This window comes from Gopherus evgoodei, chromosome 2 (genome assembly GCF_007399415.2).
Source record: "Gopherus evgoodei ecotype Sinaloan lineage chromosome 2, rGopEvg1_v1.p, whole genome shotgun sequence".
Taxonomy (NCBI): Eukaryota; Metazoa; Chordata; order Testudines; family Testudinidae; genus Gopherus; species Gopherus evgoodei.
In genome coordinates, this window is record NC_044323.1 from 17973306 (window position 1) to 17991785 (window position 18480).

At 43.0% G+C, this 18480-nt stretch overlaps 1 protein-coding gene across 7 annotated transcripts in view; it reads left to right on the forward strand.

The window, feature by feature from the left end:
* The first annotated feature begins 1960 nt into the window (after positions 1-1960).
* Positions 1961-18480, forward strand: part of RBM33 (RNA binding motif protein 33) — a 165861-nt gene continuing 149341 nt past the window's right edge. For 4 of the 7 annotated variants that reach the window (XR_003998741.1, XM_030550087.1, XM_030550091.1 and 1 more), the window contains exons 1-2: positions 1961-2204; positions 15188-15266. Coding sequence is in view for 6 of the 7 variants with exons in the window: in XM_030550087.1 (XP_030405947.1) it covers positions 2180-2204; positions 15188-15266 (104 nt within the window). In the remaining variant the exon portion in view is untranslated. The remainder of the gene's footprint in view (positions 2205-15187; positions 15267-18480) is intronic. The other 3 variants (XM_030550084.1, XM_030550086.1, XM_030550088.1) reach the window with 1 other exon arrangement.

Consider the following 18480-nt stretch of genomic DNA (forward strand, 5'->3'; position numbering starts at 1 on the left):
AAACAAGATTGAAGGGGACCTAATAATAGTTTTTACATGGCAAGGGCTGTTATAATGAGGATGGTGATCAATTGTTTTCCATGTCCACTGACGGTAGGACAAGAAGTAATCTGCAGCAAGGGACATTTAACCAGGTTAGCTATTAGGAAAAAACTTCTAATTATAAGGATAGTTAAGCACTGCACATGCTTCCAAGGGAGCTTCTGTATTTTCGACCACTGAAGACTTTTAAGACGAGGCTGGAAAAACATCTGACAGGGATGATCTAAAGCAGTGGTTTTCAAACTTTTTTCTGGCAACCGAGTTGAAGAAAATTGTTGATGCCCACACCCCAACGGAGCTAGGGATGAGTGGTTTGGGGTGTGGGAGGGGCTCAGGGCTGGGGCAGAGGATTAGGGTGTGAGTGTGAGGGCTCTGGCATGGGGCCAGGAATGAGGGGTTCAGGGTGTGGGAAGGGACTCTGGGCTGGGGCAGAGGGTTGGAGTGCAGGAGGGGGTCAGGGCTCTGGGCTAGGGGTGCAGATTCTGGGCAGGGGTGGCTCTAGGTATTTTGCCGCCCCAAGCACAGCAGGCAGACTGCCTTCGGCGGCTTGCCTGCAGGAGGTCCCCAGTCCCGTGGATTCGGTGGCGCACCTGCAGGAGGTCCACCGAAGCCGCGGGACCAGCGGACCTTCTGCAGGCAAGCCGCTGAAGGCAACCTGCCTGCCGCCCTCACGGCAACCGGCAGAGCACCCGTGGCTTGCTGCCCCAGGCACGTGCTTGGTGTTCTGGTGCCTGGAGCTGTTTCTGATTCTGGGGTGTGGCTGGAGATGAGGGGTTAGGTGTGCAGGATGGGGCTCTGGGTTTAGAGGGGGCTCAGGGCTGGGGCTTGGGGCACAGGCTTACCTCTGGCGGCTTCCAGTCAGCAGCGCAACTGAGATGCAGAGGCAGGCTTCCCACCTGTCCTAGCACCATGGACCGCACTGCACCCTGGAGGCTGCCAGTAGCATGTCTGGCTCCTAGGCAGAGACTCGAAAACGACTCCACATGGCTCCCACCAGCAGGCACCCAGCTCCCATTGGCCAGGAACCAACCAATGGGAGTGTGGCACCAGTGCTCAGGGTGGGGGCAGCGTGTGGAGCCCCACAGACTGTGGCTGCCCTGCCTAGGAGCCAGACCTGCTGCTGGCCGCTTCCGGGGCACAGTGCAGTGTGGGAGCAGGTAGGGACTAGCCTGTCTTAGCCGGCCAGCACCACCGAGGGGACTTCTAATGGCCTGTCAGCACTGCTGACAGGGCTGCCACGACCCAGTGCCTTACAGTCCACGGCCCAGCACTGGGTCGCGACCCTCGATTTGCAAACCACTGCTCTCAAGTTAGTCTCGCCTCAGCACAGGGGGCGGGAGCTGGTCTCCTGAGGTCTCCTGCAGCCCTACATTGCTATTATTCTCTGATTGGATTTCAGCACATGACCCCAGCCCCGCCACCAGGGGCCCATGGGCTGCCCTGGCAGATGGGTGCAGCACTCCCTGCTCTCTACGTCAGGCAGCGCAAGTGCGCTTGTCCTAGGCCCTGCACCCCCCAGGCACTGGGTTTGCCTCCGCTCTCAGCAGCGCTGCGCCGCGTCACTCCAGCGAAGCCAGTGTGCACGCCCCAAGGCAGCTCTCCTCCAGCCCAGCGCCAGCAGCCTTATGCGCATGCGCGCCTTAGCCCGCAGCGCTGTTTCCACCATCCCCGGTTGTAGATACACGCCTCTCCAGTAGACTGAGGCTTACGTCACCAAGACCGGGTCCATCACTTTTGGCGCATGCGCATTGCGTCTCAGTCTTTTTTGTATTTCCGGTAGAGGCAAGTGTGGCGCATGCGCTTATCGTGACAGCCTCGGTGAGGCCTTCCTCAGCCAGCCAACCAGCGGCCTTTCCTTGCCTTCCGATCTTGGAGGGAAGGGTTGGCCCTCCACTATCCCATCATGCGCTGCGGCCGCGACCCCCAGCCGTCAGTGGCGGCCGCCATGTTGTGCTAGTTTGTTGTTCTCTTACGGCTGGTGGTGCGGAGCAGGCGGCGGGAGGGCGGAGTATCCTCGCCCCCTGCAGCCTGGCGCCGAGCGGGGCCTGCGCCCGAGGCTTTCCCCCCACTCTGAGCCTCATTGCAGCTGCGGGAGACACCGCCAGGAGCGGCCGCCGCCCGCGCAGGAGGAGGCGCCATGGCTGCTGCCTTGGGAGGAGCAGGTAGCTGAGACCTGCGGTGCGACTGTCTGGGGAGGGGGCGTGGGCAGCGGTGGCGCTAGGAGTTATGGCGCGGGCCTAAGGGGACTGCGGGGGAGCCGACGAGAGCTCTGGCCATGGGACCTAGCAGGGGGCGGGGGGCTTACGGCGCTGAAGGGGGCCTGCAGGTGGCGTCGATGGGGGTCTCCTGAGGGGTGTCTCCTGTCTGGCTTCCTGTGCTAGGGATCACAGCTTCCCCGAGCAGAAGCGCTGCGGAGCGAAATTGAGTCGGTTCTGGTCAGTTTCGCGGTTGCTCGACAGGCTTCGAATAACTGATCAGGCCCGTCAGTTGCTCTTGTGATACCTGGGGAAATTGTGGGCAGCAGCCAGGGGGCTGGTGTGGGAAACCTGAAGGTCTCACTGATTCACTTTTAGAAAGATCTTTTTCCATTCGTAAGGGCTGTACGCTTTTACAAAATGAAAATTTCTATAGTTTGTGTTTTTGGCTCTCTCTTGCCAGGAAAGGCTTCTTTCTCAGCACTAACACGGCAGATTTCCCAAGCTTTGAACTGGACGGGACCTAATAGGTCTATTTTCATCTCGTATCTTTATTCAAAGCCTTTTGTTCCAGTGACATTTATAATCAGAGTATCTGACTACTTTGCCAGTATTAATAACTTATCCTAAAAAACATCTTGTGAGGTAGTTATCCCTATTATACAAATGGAGAATTGAAGCACAGGCAGATTGATTAACTTGCTCATAGAAAATGTGTGACAAAGCCAAGATTTCAATGCCAGAATTCTTAACCACTGGGCCATTCTTTCTTGAGTTGTATGAGTATAAAATTAAAATAGCATATTGCTTTCTCTTGTCCTATTCTAAATGTCTCAAACAATATTTTACATATCTACAAAATGCAATCTTTAAGAGTTAAAGATGGAAAAGATATGGTGGGTCACATCTAATCAGTTCTTCAGAAAAGTTTAATGTAAAAATGTATTCAACTTCTCCCTACCCTCTAGCTCTTGGGAATCAGTTTCATTAGGAAATATACTTGTATTTAAATACTTTTAAACAGTTTTTTTACAGTTGGGTTAGCTGATAGGATGCTGCCCCTTTGGTAGAAACAATGGCAAGTTATGATTATCATTTGCACTAATTATGAGCAAACTCAGTTGGGAACAAGATTTACTCAAAGAAACTGTCATAGTGCTGAACATGGGTATCCGTGTCTACACAGAAGTCAAGTAATGTCATGTTAACCGTAGCTCAATTGTTAAAAAGAATATAAACATAATTACAGTCCCTAGTGAAGATAAACCCTTAAAAGAAAATTATTGTCAATATTTAATTGTTAAAAGTTGGAAAAAGTGTGGAGGATTTTGTGTTAGGATCAGAATGCGAGCAACATGGGTACAAGTATACTGATTGTAAATACCTTTGAGGGCATCAAGTTTTAGTGTTGTCAAATATTGTTTTGTATGTTTTTTTTCAAAACCTTGAGGTGACTAGATAAAAGAAACTAGTGCATTTGTTATGTGAAAATGAACTCTGAAAACTTGAGTTCTGTTGCTGAGGTTTTTAAAATTCACATTGTAAAAACACTTGATTTTTTGTGGGAAGGAAAAATATGTCATTTTTAGGTGTATTTAAAAACTATTGCAAGCTGCATGTGCATTCTTTTGTGTGAAAACGTGTGCATGACAGGCAAGATCAGGGAGCTGGAGTTGATCAAAATGTTGTTTCAAGCTACAATTATATTATTATTTGTCCTACTGAAGTGCCTAGGAGCCAAACATGGACCAGGACCCCATTGTGCTAAGTGTGGTTCAAAAAATGTTTGTTCAGCGTCAGCATTGCGTTCAGTAATGAACAGAGGTTGGGAAGATGTGGCCCTTGTCTCAGTGAGCTTACAATATAGGCTATGAAAAAAAAAAGTGTTGCACGTTGAAATAGTTCTCTCAATGTAATATTGTAGTGTAGACAAAGTACGCATAAAGACTATCTCAATGTAGCTAGTAGATGTGAACCCCTGGTTAGGGTGGCGGTTAAATATATTGTTCAATATTCCAAGATCTGAAACTGTGCTAGATGCTTTGATGTACAAATAGAAAGACGTAATCCCTTTCTGAAGAGTTTGCAATGTAATTTTAAACAAGTCACAGTAGTAAACAGTAGGTCAGGGATGTGGTGAGGAAAAACAAGGAACACAACAATGAGGTCATATTGTTACTCAATTTAGGTATGTGTGCATCTTAGTCAGTTTTAAAAAAAAATGCATTAATGTTGTAGATTCAATTCTTGTTCCCATCGCAGAATTGAGTTTAAGGAATGAGGAGAGGAGAGTAATGGCTGGGTGGTCTAGAATAGGGTGGCCACTTCCTGTGTACGGGGTGATACAGTAATGAGACATGGAGATGGTTGTGGGAGAAATGAACAGGTTGGTGTTATTAGCTGGGTAACCAGTAAAGGACAATGTTGGTTGCTGTGGCTTTGAAAGTAAAGATAAAAGTTGAAACTTGATGTAATGAAGAAGCAGGGAGCCAGCGAAGGGGTGCAAAGAGGGAGTATGAAATGGTCAGAGCTGGTGAGACAGATAACTTTAGCCAGGTGCATTTTATGCTGACTGGAAGGGAAGTGATGTCTCAAGGATGCTCTAGAGGAAGAGGTTATAGTAGACAGTTAGGGTTTTGATGAGAGTTGGAGCACTTTGAATAGAGAAGGGTTGGACCTATGAGAGAGAGAACATAATTTTTGCCACTAGTACTCTAGCATTCTTCCTCTCATCTTTGCCCGTGGTTGGCCATTGCACAATTCAGAGCTGTACTACAAATTCTGAACGCTTCACAGGTCCAGTTGAAATTGTTTGACTCACTTCACTGTAACTTAATTTCTCTTGACAATAAAAGGCAGAACCTAGAGAGAGATTCCATTTTTGTGCAGTCAGATGGGCTGAGTCCCGGATATTTTTGTTTACCTATGATGCATGCTACTTTGTCATGCTGTCTGATAGTTTACCAGTACTGTGTGTTCCATTTTGGCTATATTGAAACTTACTTTTGACAAGGGCCTACAAAAGTTAGAGTTTTGAAAATTACACAGATCTGAGGTCAGGACTTGTTGTATCCAGTCATGGACCAGTGCCAATAAGGCATTACTACTTTTAGGAACTAGTGGAAGATAGTTTTCATTTTCATGGCTAAAACCAACTCTTTTCATACCTTTGAAAAGCTGTCCTTGAAAGTCTTATCATTCCGATTACAGTATTCATAAAGTGCCAATGACTTCATTGGGAGTATCTCAATGAGTAGGTGCTCACACAAGCATAAGGATTGCACAATTTGGCCCTCAATGAGTGTACTTCAGATCTTTTTGCCTTTTCAGTAAATACAGACCATAATTGTATATAATTGTAATTTGATAAAATAAGCTATGTCAAATTATGTACAGTTCTTCATGTGATACTTATTGAAATTCTTTTCCATTTTTTGTTTTGTTTTTTAAAGTCTTGGATAGCTGTTATCAGTCGACTTAATGATTTGCTACAGAAGATGTTTATGGCAAACAATTAGCGAAGAATATTAATTAATAATGGTACATTTTCAGGGATTATGCACTGTTCTCTTGCTGATCATTGATCTAGGACCAGTGTTTGGAAAAACTACTAATTCACACAAATTTCTAAGCCCTGTCAGGTAAAAGAGAATGGAACTTAAAGAAAATATATTCATGTAATTCTGATTAGCTGTTTCTTCTCCCATCTCAGCTTTAACAGTTTTAACAGCCCATGTTTCTCAAACACACTAAATACCAAACTTTTACACCATCTGAAAACAGAGGTTCCAGATTTTGAAAAAGTAGCAGTACTGGTTAGACTCTAGCAGTTGTCGAAATAGCTGATGCAAAGTCACATTGAATTAGCCTGGAAAGATGGTACAGTAATTGAGTTTTTCAGCATTCCCTCTATGTTAACAAAAACTTCCTGCCAGAAACAGTGCCAGCTTTGTTAGTTTGTTAAAATACCTGTTGAGGAAGCAGTTAACTAAACATAGAAGCAATTAATAAAATACTTCTTGCCTACCGAACATTGGATTATATCGTAGGATATAATTTTACTCCTGACTTTTACATATGTCTTTTGGACAAAGGGGAAATTTACAAAGTTTTTTTAATTTAATAAAATAGTGGGACGTTACATGGTATCATATTCTTGTGCTTTGACCAGCAGTAATGAGAAGCATTGAAATGAAACGAAACATATAGGGTGGATTGATTTAAATGAAAATGCTTTACGGTAAAGCATGGTTATAAATTTAGTTTAGCATTTGTACTTTTTAGTTATTTTCCTAAAGAAAGGTTGGTTCTAATTGATTGGTAAGTATTAAAACATGATGGTTGCAATTGTATATAGCCTCTGCATTAAATTTGGCGCTGCTTTTTGCTAACCAGCAAGATCTGCTATAGCTACACACATTTATTTAAGCAGTTTTATAGCTTAACTTACATTTTATTCAGATGCTTAATTTTTACATTTTTATTATGTTAGAAAATGATTCTTATTTACTAGGTGATTTTTTTTACTTATGGTTTTCAAGGTCTATGTGGATGGAAATTTAATTAAAAATACAAGCAGCATCTTAAGATTGTTTGTTTATTTTTTAAATAAAACTACCTGAAATGTGCTGGATATATAAGAAAAAAGATTTATTAAAATTTATGAAAACATGTTGCGCTTAAAAACTAACTGATATAGTCAACAAAGTATTATCAGTCTTATCTTTAGTTAGTGAATTGTACTGCTTGTTTTGAGGTCATCATTTTCTTCAAGATTTTAGAACTAGTAAAACTCATCCTTTCACACTTAATTTTTATTTGTAGGTTGGAAAAGAAAAATAAGGCTTCCTGCTTTTTCACCTCCCATTTGGTTTCTTAACTCTAGTTGAACTGAACTAGTTGATTCAACTAGTTGATTCAACTGAAATGGAAACATTGTTTCTGCATCTGCAGAAGAACTACTGCTGTCAAAAAGTGGTTTAGCCCTTCAGCTGGTATTGGTTCCATGTGCTTAGTGACTTCCACCAGTTCAGTGGTTTGACTTTCTTTAAACTTGGCAGCAAACATGTATGCTTACTATTTTTGAAATTAATTTAAATGATGTTAATTGTAGTAAATTTAGACCTTAATGTAGGTTGTCATGATTTCAAATTTATTTTTAATTAGGTTTATTTAAAACAATGTATTTCATTTAAAAAGTCCAGTTGAAATAAAAAATGTTTTTTATCCCACACTGAAAACATACAACTTCCATACTGGTGGAGGCTTTCTGGCTATTTCTGTCTGGTGATTGTGTGTACGAGTGAGGGAGAATGGTATTGTGAAAATAGAATGAATTGTATTGTAAAAATAGAAAGGATTAAAGAAATGCTGTGTATACCTTTAAGCAAAAGAGCTGAAATGCTGCAATCCAGGTGTCAGGAATGCAGACATTAAGGAAGCAGTAATTGCTCCATTTAAGGGCCATTGGTGAAGTATTATCCTTAGATTGATAAGAGTTAGTAAGGAAGTAGGATATGCATGCTGTGCGCCAGGTAAATTTTACAGTATTGCTCTCTTTGTTTAGTTTGTGCCCTTTTATCTGTGTAAATAAGATAGTTTGTGTCTTGCATGGTGCTCACATTATCTGGATGTTATTAACAGGGCGCTGTGCTAATAAAACAGAGTGGTCTGACAAACTGTGAGTCCTGAATCTAACTTTCACAATTTGGGGGTCCCACCGAGATGGCAACCGTCTTCACTGGGCCGTGTGATTCCTGACTGTTTTTGTAGGATGACCGTGGCAGCCGGCACCTGGACATTTGGCCTGAGCGGTCCTCCACCAGAACGGAAAGGCACACGACCACAGTGAGGTGTACGCCATTGAACCTGTTGGTTCCCACTCTGTTCTGGTAGGGATCCCGGGATCTGACATCAGGAATCTGGTCAGGTAATTATTTCTGTGTTTTGTCCGGACTGAGGACTGTCCTGTCTCTGTGTCTATCCGTCCTCCCTGTGGAGTGTTTGAGTCTGGGTGTCGTCTCCATCCGGGGATCGGCCGACCAAGGGGTTCCTGTCCCCGTGGTCTGAGTGAGTGGAATCTGCACAGTCGCAGCCGCACCGCACTTCGGGTAAAATCCTTAGTGTGAAAGCAAGGGCAACTGAGGCAGTAGCCTGTGGGCTCCTTTTGTGTGTTGCACCAGGCATCGCTGTGATGAACCCGAATTTCCTTCTTGTGCAATTGGTGTGTGAAGTCCTCCTCTATGGGTAACCAGACATCTAAGTCGGGACAGTTCCCTAAATGAACGCAGGCTCATTTTATGTGTTTTAGGATGGGTCTGGACTCCTGTAAATTTGTGTGAAAATGGTCTATGCTAACTCAGGGGGATCCCAAAACTCAGTGGCCACTGTTAGGATCTTGGGACAAAGACCGAGTGGATGGCTTAAAAGACAAACTCGGCCAACCTAAAACTAAATTGGCTAAAGAAAAGAGGTTAATTGTTTCATGCAGTGGGGGGAAGAGGCATATCGTAGGTGGACAAAATCAAAACTCACCTCTCTCAAATATTCAAATAATAAGTTAAAAGCTTTATTAAAAGCCTCCTCTCCCATCACCTGACCGAGCACTTCCCTTTACCTCGTTCTTCAAACCCCGGATCGATCCCAACACCCTTCATACTCCCATCTCATTGTAAAAAGGACAAAAAGCCCCTTGTTCTGTTCCTCTTTGTTGTCTGCCTCAAAAACTGATTATTTCGTGTTCCACTACCAATTCAGCAAGGAGGGTTGGCTCCTTAACTAGCCCCCACCCTTCCTGGACCCTTAAACATTTCTTTCAAAATTGTGAAATGACCACAGTATCACACTCAAACGGTTCATTGAAGAAAAAAAAAAGCAGGATCGGGCCCAGACAAGCAGGCAACAGATAAAGAAATTGAAAAACAGGTTGGAAGCCCTAAGGGCATAGTGTCAGGAGTAAAAAAAGCAGTAAGTGCAGGCACGAACCCCTGGAACAATACTTAAAATGGTGAAATCTGAGGTGATAAAGGTGTCATTTTGGGAGATAAGTGATTTAAGGAAAGAGTGAAAAGTTAACTCTACAGAGGCTGGAGAGAATTAAGTAGTTAAACTTTGTGAAAATATTAAAAAGGACCATGTTAAAGAGAGAGAATTCTTGGTTTCTTTGCAGCCATTCTGAAGGAAAAATGGGCCCTTTTCCAAAAGAATGCCTATAAATAATCCGAATATATATACAGCTATGTAAAAACAAAGCAATGTAAAGGAATGTTAAGGAAAAGAAAATGTGTATGTATCTATTTGTCTGTGAAAATATGTAAAGTTCTAAGAATCTAAACCAGCACATCTGGTTTGTAAACCTCCTATTTTGTAGATGTAAGATAAATTGGTTTTGTTTTTGTTTTTAATGCCACTAAAAATTCATTTGACTCTTTAATTCAAAGTTGCAAAACCGACAGACCTTTTTGCAAGACACAGGTAATTAGTGTTGTTTGGCTTTGGGATTTAGCATTTAACCCTTAAGGGGTAACTTGATCCTTTACAAAATTTAAGATGTTTTTAAATGAAGACCAAATCATGGCTGCAATAGGGCAGTCAAAATCGGGAGCAAAGGAAGAAATTCTGGAGTCTGGTTGGTTGTTTTTTTGTAACAATAGCAGATAAGAGCTGTAGCGAAAGAATAAAAAATTAACAGTGACCCTCTGAAGCAACAGCAGAGGTGAGGTGCACAAAACAAAAAGAAGCCCTGGCCAAAGAAACAGGAGCAATTCGACAGGTGGCCCTCCAAAACCGTCAGGCATTGGACATAATGCTGGCGGCCAAAGGAGGGACCTGTGCTCTCATTGGAAAACAATGTTGTGTGTTTATACCTGACAATACCAATGAGGTAATAGATCTCTCTAGCCACTTAGAACAAATCGCATATCTTCCCTATAAAGGGCCAAGTTCTTTATGGAAGTGGCTAGGTAACCTTTTCAATTTATCTGGCATAGAAAACTGGTTGTTTCAGGGAGCCCTGACTATCCTGTTTGGAATCCTAATAATTTTTTTTTGTATGTTTTCAGTTAGTGTCCTGTTGTATCCGAAATTGTGTAAGGCATGCCACCTAGGTGACTGCCCCAAAACAGAGTGCTAATATGATAATTTTAAATATCGCTGGTGAACAAAGAGATAAAGAATGATTAATATGTGAAACCCAGAAAAAGTTGGTCATGGCGTAGCTTGACCAAAAGGAGGGATTGTGAAAGTAGAATGAATTATATTGTAAAAATAGAAAGGATTAAAGAAATGCTGTCTGTACCTTTAAGCAAAAGAGCTGAAATGCTGCAATCCAGGTGTCAGGAATGCAGACATTAAGGAAGCAATAATTGTTCCACTTAAGGGCAATTGGTGAAGTATTATCCTTAGATTGATAAGAGTTAGTAAGGAAGTAGACATGCTGTGCGCCAGGTAAATTTTACAGTTTTGCTCTCTTTGCTCCTTTGTTTAGTTGGCATCCTTTTATCTGTGTAAATAAGATAATTTGTGTCTTGCATGGTGCTCACATTATCTGGGGTTGTTAGCAGAGCGCTGTGCTAATAAAACAGAGTGGTCTGACATACTGTGAGTCCTGAGTCTAACTTTGACAGTATGGTCTAATGTTTTGCTTGGAGGAGAGGTTTTAGCCATCTCATCCGAGTGAAATGCTTGAACACTGCATCGTAACAACAAGTATATAGGACAAGCTTTTTCTTAGCCTGCGTTGGTATTGCTATAGGAAGCGTTAAAAGAACACTACTATGCAATCTTCCAGCTGATTCATCTATCACCCTAATGGAGTCTTTAATGGGCAATTTTTTATTTTAGCCTAGTAAACAAGGTTTTATGTATTTTAGTGAAAGTTTTTGAAGGAGGAACTAGTAGATATGGAAAGAAAAATGAGATCTCCTTGCTCTGTAAAAACTTGTCCTCAGAAAATCCTTACGATTTGCTGTTCCTTGTAAGCAGGATAATACCTGTAAACATTACCTGCTATACAACACTCAGAATCAAAAACTAATCAATCTACCAAATTATGGAAATGTGACTATCAAACGCATGCAACAGTGCTCCCATGTACTAGAAAAATATAATGCAAGGAAAAATATTGCCAGCGAAATGAGCATAGTATGTTAAGAAACCTTAATGCATGTTAAGGGATTGTTGGCCAATTCCAGAGGGAGATCAAACTTATGTAACAAAATGGCTGACTTTCAGCCAGTGTGTGTGCAGTTTTGCACTGACTTCTTTCTTTGATAGGAGGGTTTCTTTTGTTATATTATTGTAGCGATACGGAGCCAAACAATGGACCACTTTTTTCCACTGATGTCCTTTAAGTCTTCCCTTCAGTTGGGAAATCCTGGTATGTTTTAGCACACAAATTTTCTTGTTTTCTTCCCTTGCCACCTGAGAAAGTTAATGTAGAGTGCTGGTGCCCTTAGTGAGTATCTTTCAGCCTTGCATCAAGTGCCTGATGTTATCCACGGTGGCGAGGTGGGAAGACGGAGAGAGTCATCTTGTTGTCTCACTATCTACTGTAGGAGAGCCTCAGGCATGCATGTGGGCTGGTAGAGGCCACTTTTGCAGCAAGTCTTGTGGTTTCCTGTCAGGTTGGGGTTTATTTTGTGTGTGTGAATTCTTCCTGCTGCTGTCTGAGAGTTGTGGAAAACGTTTGGCTGTCAGTCTTACACTACCTTGAATGGTACCTCACAATATGTACTGATTACTTATGCTAAACAATCCGTTTCATCTTGCATTTTGCTGTGACGCTGGGACTACTTTTCTCAGATGTGAAGAAGAATTCTGTGTGGCTCGACAGCTTGTGTCTCACCAACAGAAGTTGGTCCAGTAAAAGATATTACCTCACGCCCACCCCCCACCGTCAGTTTTACAGTTTGTCTTTTGTGCTACTGCTGTTGCTGGGGAGCTTTCTTTCCCTCTTACATGTTATATTTTATGGGCAGGTAACCATGCTTGACATTAACATGAACTGCTTCATAAGAATTTCTCTGGGAGCATCATCCACATCCACATGTAAAGTTTGTTCATTTACTTTTGGTTGTATTGTGAATTCCTGATATAAAGGCCTAAAAAGGAGGGGTGCGAGGGACTAAAATTTTTGTAGTTTCAGAAATGAAAAATTTACATGATTGTGACTTGCTGTTCTCCAAATAACACTAGTCATACAATGAATAAAAAAACACTTTGATATTTAATATCTTGCAAACCATAAGTGTTAGAAATGAATGCTTTCCACTTGGGGTTCCTAAATTTATTTCTGTCATTACTCTGTTCTTGACTACACAGATACTTGTAACCCTCTTATGGGCTCATCTAACAATACTTTTCAAAGTGTTAAATCAAATTTTGATAGTACCATGGTAATTTGTAACTCTCACTTTTGGTCTGTAGATTTATTTGTATTATGCTAGGCATAGTACAGAAATGAAAGTAAGGTCCCTTTTCTCCAAAGACCTTACAATCTAAATACATGAAACGACAGGAGATTACAACAGACAGACATGGGAGGCACAAGATAAAAGTGTGAAAATCATGATTCTTGTAATAAGCAGTGTCTAGCCATTGTTGAGTCTTTGGTAAGAATCATGGCAGAGGAAACTTTAATGAAAGATTTGAAAGAGGATAATGTAGCTTTATGGATCTTTACAAGGAGTTCCTGTCATGGATAAGTGATGGCATGGGAGAAAGTGCAAAGATCTTTAGAGGACACTGAAGAGTGATAGAGAGGCTAATGGATAATAAAGGCTGGTAGTGTTGGTAGAGTTGAGGGCAAGGTCTACAGTAGAAAACTCTTGCTGGAATAGTAATGTTGATAAGGACTGTGATTTTTTTTCTTTGAGACACACTTCTGTGCCGGGAAAAGCTCTGGTGTAGATTGTTACACCACAAAAGCACTTTTAAACTGGTATAATTTATTTTGTTCAGTATAAACTGTACTGGCAAAAGCCCTTTTTTTGCTTATTAGAGCTGCATCTATGGTAGGAGAGGATTTGTCAGTGTAGTTTCCCCCTTTCTAGTGTAGACCAGGCTGAAGTAAATGTTGATGGCAGCATACATGCCATTATAAGAAATAAGTAGGATGAGGTGAAGACCCAAAGAGCCATAGGGCTTATCTACACACACATGTTGGTTCTATTGCTTTAACTATATCGATATAGTTAAAGTAGTATAACTCCCCCTTAGTGGGCACGGTTATACCAGTATAACCTATTCATCTTTTTGTACAGAATAAGCTGTACTGGTATAAGGTAACTTTTTACTAGTATAACGTGCCCATGCTGAGCGCTGTAGCTCAGCAACCTGTAGAACTGTTGGTAAAAAACCACACCCAACTGACACAGTTATATTGGTATAAAAACTACGTAGAGTAGACCATGCCTGTAAGTGTATGATGAGCAGGGGAAAATAGAGAAAGTGGTGACATAATCAGAGCTATAATTCAGGGAAATGGTTTCTGCAGCAGCATTTGACTATATGGGGATCAAGATGGTATTTGGTAAGGCTGGAAAGGAGGAGGTTTTAGTGGTCAAGGAGCAAGGTGGTGTGAAGTCCTGGACAAACATTTTATCTGTGTGGGCAGAGAAAAAGCTGGGTCTTGGATGTTGTGGAGGAAAAAAATATTAAAATGTAGATACTGCTTGGATGTGGAGTGCTGCACTAATATGCTAAGTAGTTGAGTTCCCTTGGTTAGGACCTTAAAAAATGGTGTATTGTTTCTTTGCCAAAAGAAATCTAGAACAATGCCTTTTGCCTTTTATACCTCATCATGCATGACTTGCTTTCATTGGGTCACAAGCTACTGCAGACAATTTTAATGGCATGGGAATGTATAGTGACTACCATTTTAGTTTGAAAACTATTGTATTAGTGATGACTGACTTAGCTGAATTTTCATTATTTTTTTGTGCTCACCTTGCGTTTTCCATGAGTGTCATCAATGAAACCTGCATTTAAATTAGATAAAAGGAAGATAACTAGGGTTGGCCATTGGGTGGAGGAATTGTCACAGAAGGATGCCCGGTTGAATGGACTCGAACACACACAAAATCCTAAGTGGAAACTGAAAAGGTGTAGGTTTTTAAAGGCTTATTTCAAACCAAACCATCAAAAAATTATTCTGAGATTGGCCCTAATTTGGTACCCCTTTGTTGTTAAGAGGCAAATAATTGTACTTATTCTAGTCAGGAAAGTGATTATGTAAAAATGACACCTGTCTTATAGAAGCTGTTAAAACAAAAAACATGTTAATCCAAAGTTCTAGTGATAGCCTTTTTTATACTATAACTATATTCCAGTTGGGGGTGAGGAATGGATTATTCTCTCCTCACAAGAGATGGTCCCTGTAAGTTACAGGTCAGACATATTAGCTGGGCAATATGGGAAGATTGTCTGAACGCTGCATGCTGCACCTGTTTTGTGGATAAATTTAGAACTTCAGTTTTCGAGGTTGCCAAATTCTCACCACTTACAAACAAATTCATTTAAAAAGCAAAATATTTCCTGATAACCAGTCAGCACAACTTGGCTCTTTTAGGTAGTGTTTAAATACTTTTTACCATCTGAAATTTGGTTTCACTGCAGACGTAGCATACTTTCTGTTTGGGGGCTGACCCTTTGATTGTAAACTTTTCAATCAATGTGCTGACATCCTTTCCTACGTTTGATTTCCCCATATTGCAGTCTCAACTTTATTAGCAATAAGACCTCTACATCTTACTACTACTACTTCCTTACTAAGGCCAAACTACACCTTAACTTTTTGAATTAAACAAATACTAGAGAAAAATTGTAAAACCAAAAAGGCGTAGGACTGTAATTCCTAAAGAGAACAAATCATTGCATCAGGATTAGAAAACTTCTGCGCTTCCTATATATATTCCAGTAAGAACTATCTAATGTAGTCTTCTTCTTTACAGATGATGACTTTGATCAGTTTGATAAGCCTGGTGCAGAAAGGTCTTGGAGAAGAAGAACTGGAGACGATGACTGGGACAGGTAGTTAACTTTTTTTTCATGGTCAGACATTGTATTACATTGCTTTAGTTTCTTGGAGTGCCATTTTGTATTCTAATTCTTAAAACAATGCAAATTCAGATACTAATGAAGCTGTTGGCAGCTATGTGTCTGTCAGTGGATGCTAAATGTTGGCAAACGTATATACCTGCCTTGACAAGCGTAGAGTCTGAAGGCATGAACAGCTACAATACAGCATAGAATAGATTTTTTTAAAATGTTGGATATACGTAACTGTTTTTGCAGTCACCTTTCTGACTACACTTACCTTCTCAATCATGGAATATTTAAAGTTATTTTAGCCAGTCTTTGGAGGCATATGCCATAAACAACTGATAACTTCTGTTAAAACTTGTGATCTTTGGCTACCTTTAAAAAAAATTGTCTTTAATCTGAGTCATTCTTTTTTTTGGCCGGGGGAGAGGGAAGGATGGGTGGATTTCTTTCAGATTTTCTGTTGAAAAATATAAAGCTATTGAAAAGATTTGAAAGTGTAACTAAATTTAGGGCTTGTCTATACTGGCAAGTTTCTGTGCAGTAAAGCAGCCTTTTTGTGCTCAAACTGTGGGCGTGTGTACACACTGTCAAGCCACGTTGTGCACAGAAACTCCTCAGTTGCAGTGCTGCAAAAAAATCACCTCGAGAATCGTAAGGCTGTTTGTGCAGAGGCTCCAGTGCTTTATTGCCAGTGTAGACACTTGATTGCGTTCTGTGCTGTAATTGGTCTCCGAGCCGTCCCACAATGCCTCAAGTTACCACTCTGCTCATTGTATTGAACTTGGCTGCCCTGAAGACATACATCACTCCCCTTTCAAAGCACCGTTTCTGACAGCCATCTGGGACACAAAGCAAACCATTAATGTGGAATGCTTGTGCTGTTGAACACAGAGATGTGTCTCTGTGTGTTTGAGAGAGTGCTTTGCAGAGAGCCCAGGGAGGGAGGCAGGGGTTTCCCCCTCCCCCTGCTTCAGGACTGGTTGCTTCCTGCCGCTGTCTGAACTTACAAGACAGCATGCTGACATACTCTGTGGCCCTAAAACACACTGTCTTTCTCCCCACTCTCCACACACAATCGCACCCTGTCTCACTCTCCTCCACACCTCCCCCCCTTCAGTTGAAAAGCAGCTGGCAATATAGTAGGATGCCTATGGAACAATGGGATTGGGAAACCTGCATCATATGATGCTGTGCCTGCCCCATGAGGCATTGCAAACCCTTCCCAAAGCACTCTGCAGCCAGTTGTACAGTGGGATAACTACCACAATGCACTGTTGTCTTTGCCATTGCAAAAGCTGCTAATGTGGATGCGCTCCAGCATCACAAGGAGCACAGTGTGGACACGCAAGAGCGGTTTAATTCCAGTGTTTTATTAAAAGTGCTATAACTTGTGGTGCAGAAACTTGCCAGTGTAGACCTAGCTTTGCTTCCCAGCTAAGGGTATGTTCTTTTGTATTGAGTCCTACAATCCAACTACACTTGTCAAGCTACTTGCCAAAAAGGTTTACACTTTCTCTTCCATGCTAGTAGCATGGTGATTTGTTCAGACATTTAGTATACTAAAACCGATGTAGAGTCTAATCAAAGTCCCTAATTGATTTAATGCTTTTGTCTGATCTTTCACTCTGTTACAGTACAATTTTTATCCACACTAAGGACATGTCTAGGCTACAAACTTTTGCTGCTGCAAGTTACGTGGGCATAAAGCTGCTAAAGTTAGTATATCGCTTGTGTGCATGCATTCTTGGCTCCTTGCATCAGCGCTGTGCGTAGTCACCAGAACTGCTTCTTTTGATGCACAGTGCAGTGCACTATGGGTAGGCATCGCAGTGTACAAAACTCTACTGTCCAGCGTAATGTCTTTTGGGACCTTTTGGCAGTGCATGGTGGGGCAGAAACAAGTCACGCAGGGGTGACTGGGACTGTAGGGTCAAGTTCCCATCATACAACTTTCTACACCCCTTAGAGTCTTCTCTATCTCATAATTTTTGTGCCTGTGTTGAAAATTCCGTGAACCTGCTGTGACATTCCCCAGGGTACAGTCTGGACCGGGGTGGTCAAACTTTTTGGTCTGAGGGCCACATCGGGTTTCAGAAATTGTGTGGAGGGCTGGTTAAGGGAGGCAGTGTCTCCCCAAACAGGCAGGCATGGCCCTGTCCCCGCCCCCATCCGATCCCCCTGCTTCTTGCCCCTGACGACCCCCCAGGACTCCTGCTCCATCCAAACCCCCCATTCCCTCACGGCCACCCCCAAACCGTTGCCCCATGCACTCTTCCAACTCCCTGTCCCCTGACCACCCCCAGACCCCCCACCCTTACTGCCCCCCACGCCTCATCCAACCACCTCTTCTCCTTGTCCTCTGACCACCTTGGAACCCCCACCCCTGACTGCCCCCAGCTGCCCCATCCACCCACACACCCACCCCCGCTCCCTGACTGGCCCTGGAACTCCTGCCCCTGACTGCCTCCCGTCACCGCATCCAACCCCTCCTCTCCTTCCTGACTGCCCATCCCCCCTAGGACCTCTGCCCCATTCAACCACCCCTTCTTGCTGACTGCCATTGGAACCCCCTGCCCTCTGTCCAACCCCCTGTCCCCTTACCACACTGCCTGGAGCACTGGTGGCTAGTGGCACAGCTGCACCATGACAGGCAGCCATGCCGCCTGACTGGAGCCAGCCACGCACTGTGCAGCACAGAACACCTGTTCAGGCCAGGCTCTGCAGCTTCACTGCCCCAGGAGCTTGCTGCCCAAAGCATTGCGCCGGTGGCGCAGTGAGCCGAGGGTGTGGGGGAGAAGGAACAGCAGGAGAGGGGCCAGGGGCCAGCTCAGGGGCCGGTGAGAAAGGTCCCGTGGGCCGGATGTGGGTCGTAGTTTGCTCACCTCTGGTCTGGACTGTTGAACAACTGTGTTCCCTCAGTTCTCCCACTTGGTGTGCCTTTTACACTACTTCACTGTGAGAGCAAAAACTCCTGATCTGCCCCAACACAACCTCCTGCATGTAAATCTCTCCAGCTATACTGTATGAGTGTTACAGCCAACCACCCATGAATTATACTTTGGGCAACACCAGCAAATACCCCGTCCCAGACTTTCTCCCAGAAATGTGCATCTTGTATTGCCCAGTACCCTCCTGGACAGTACAAGCTCATATAAAGTCCATCGTTTCATTAATAGATGTGCACAAACCTTATCTCAAA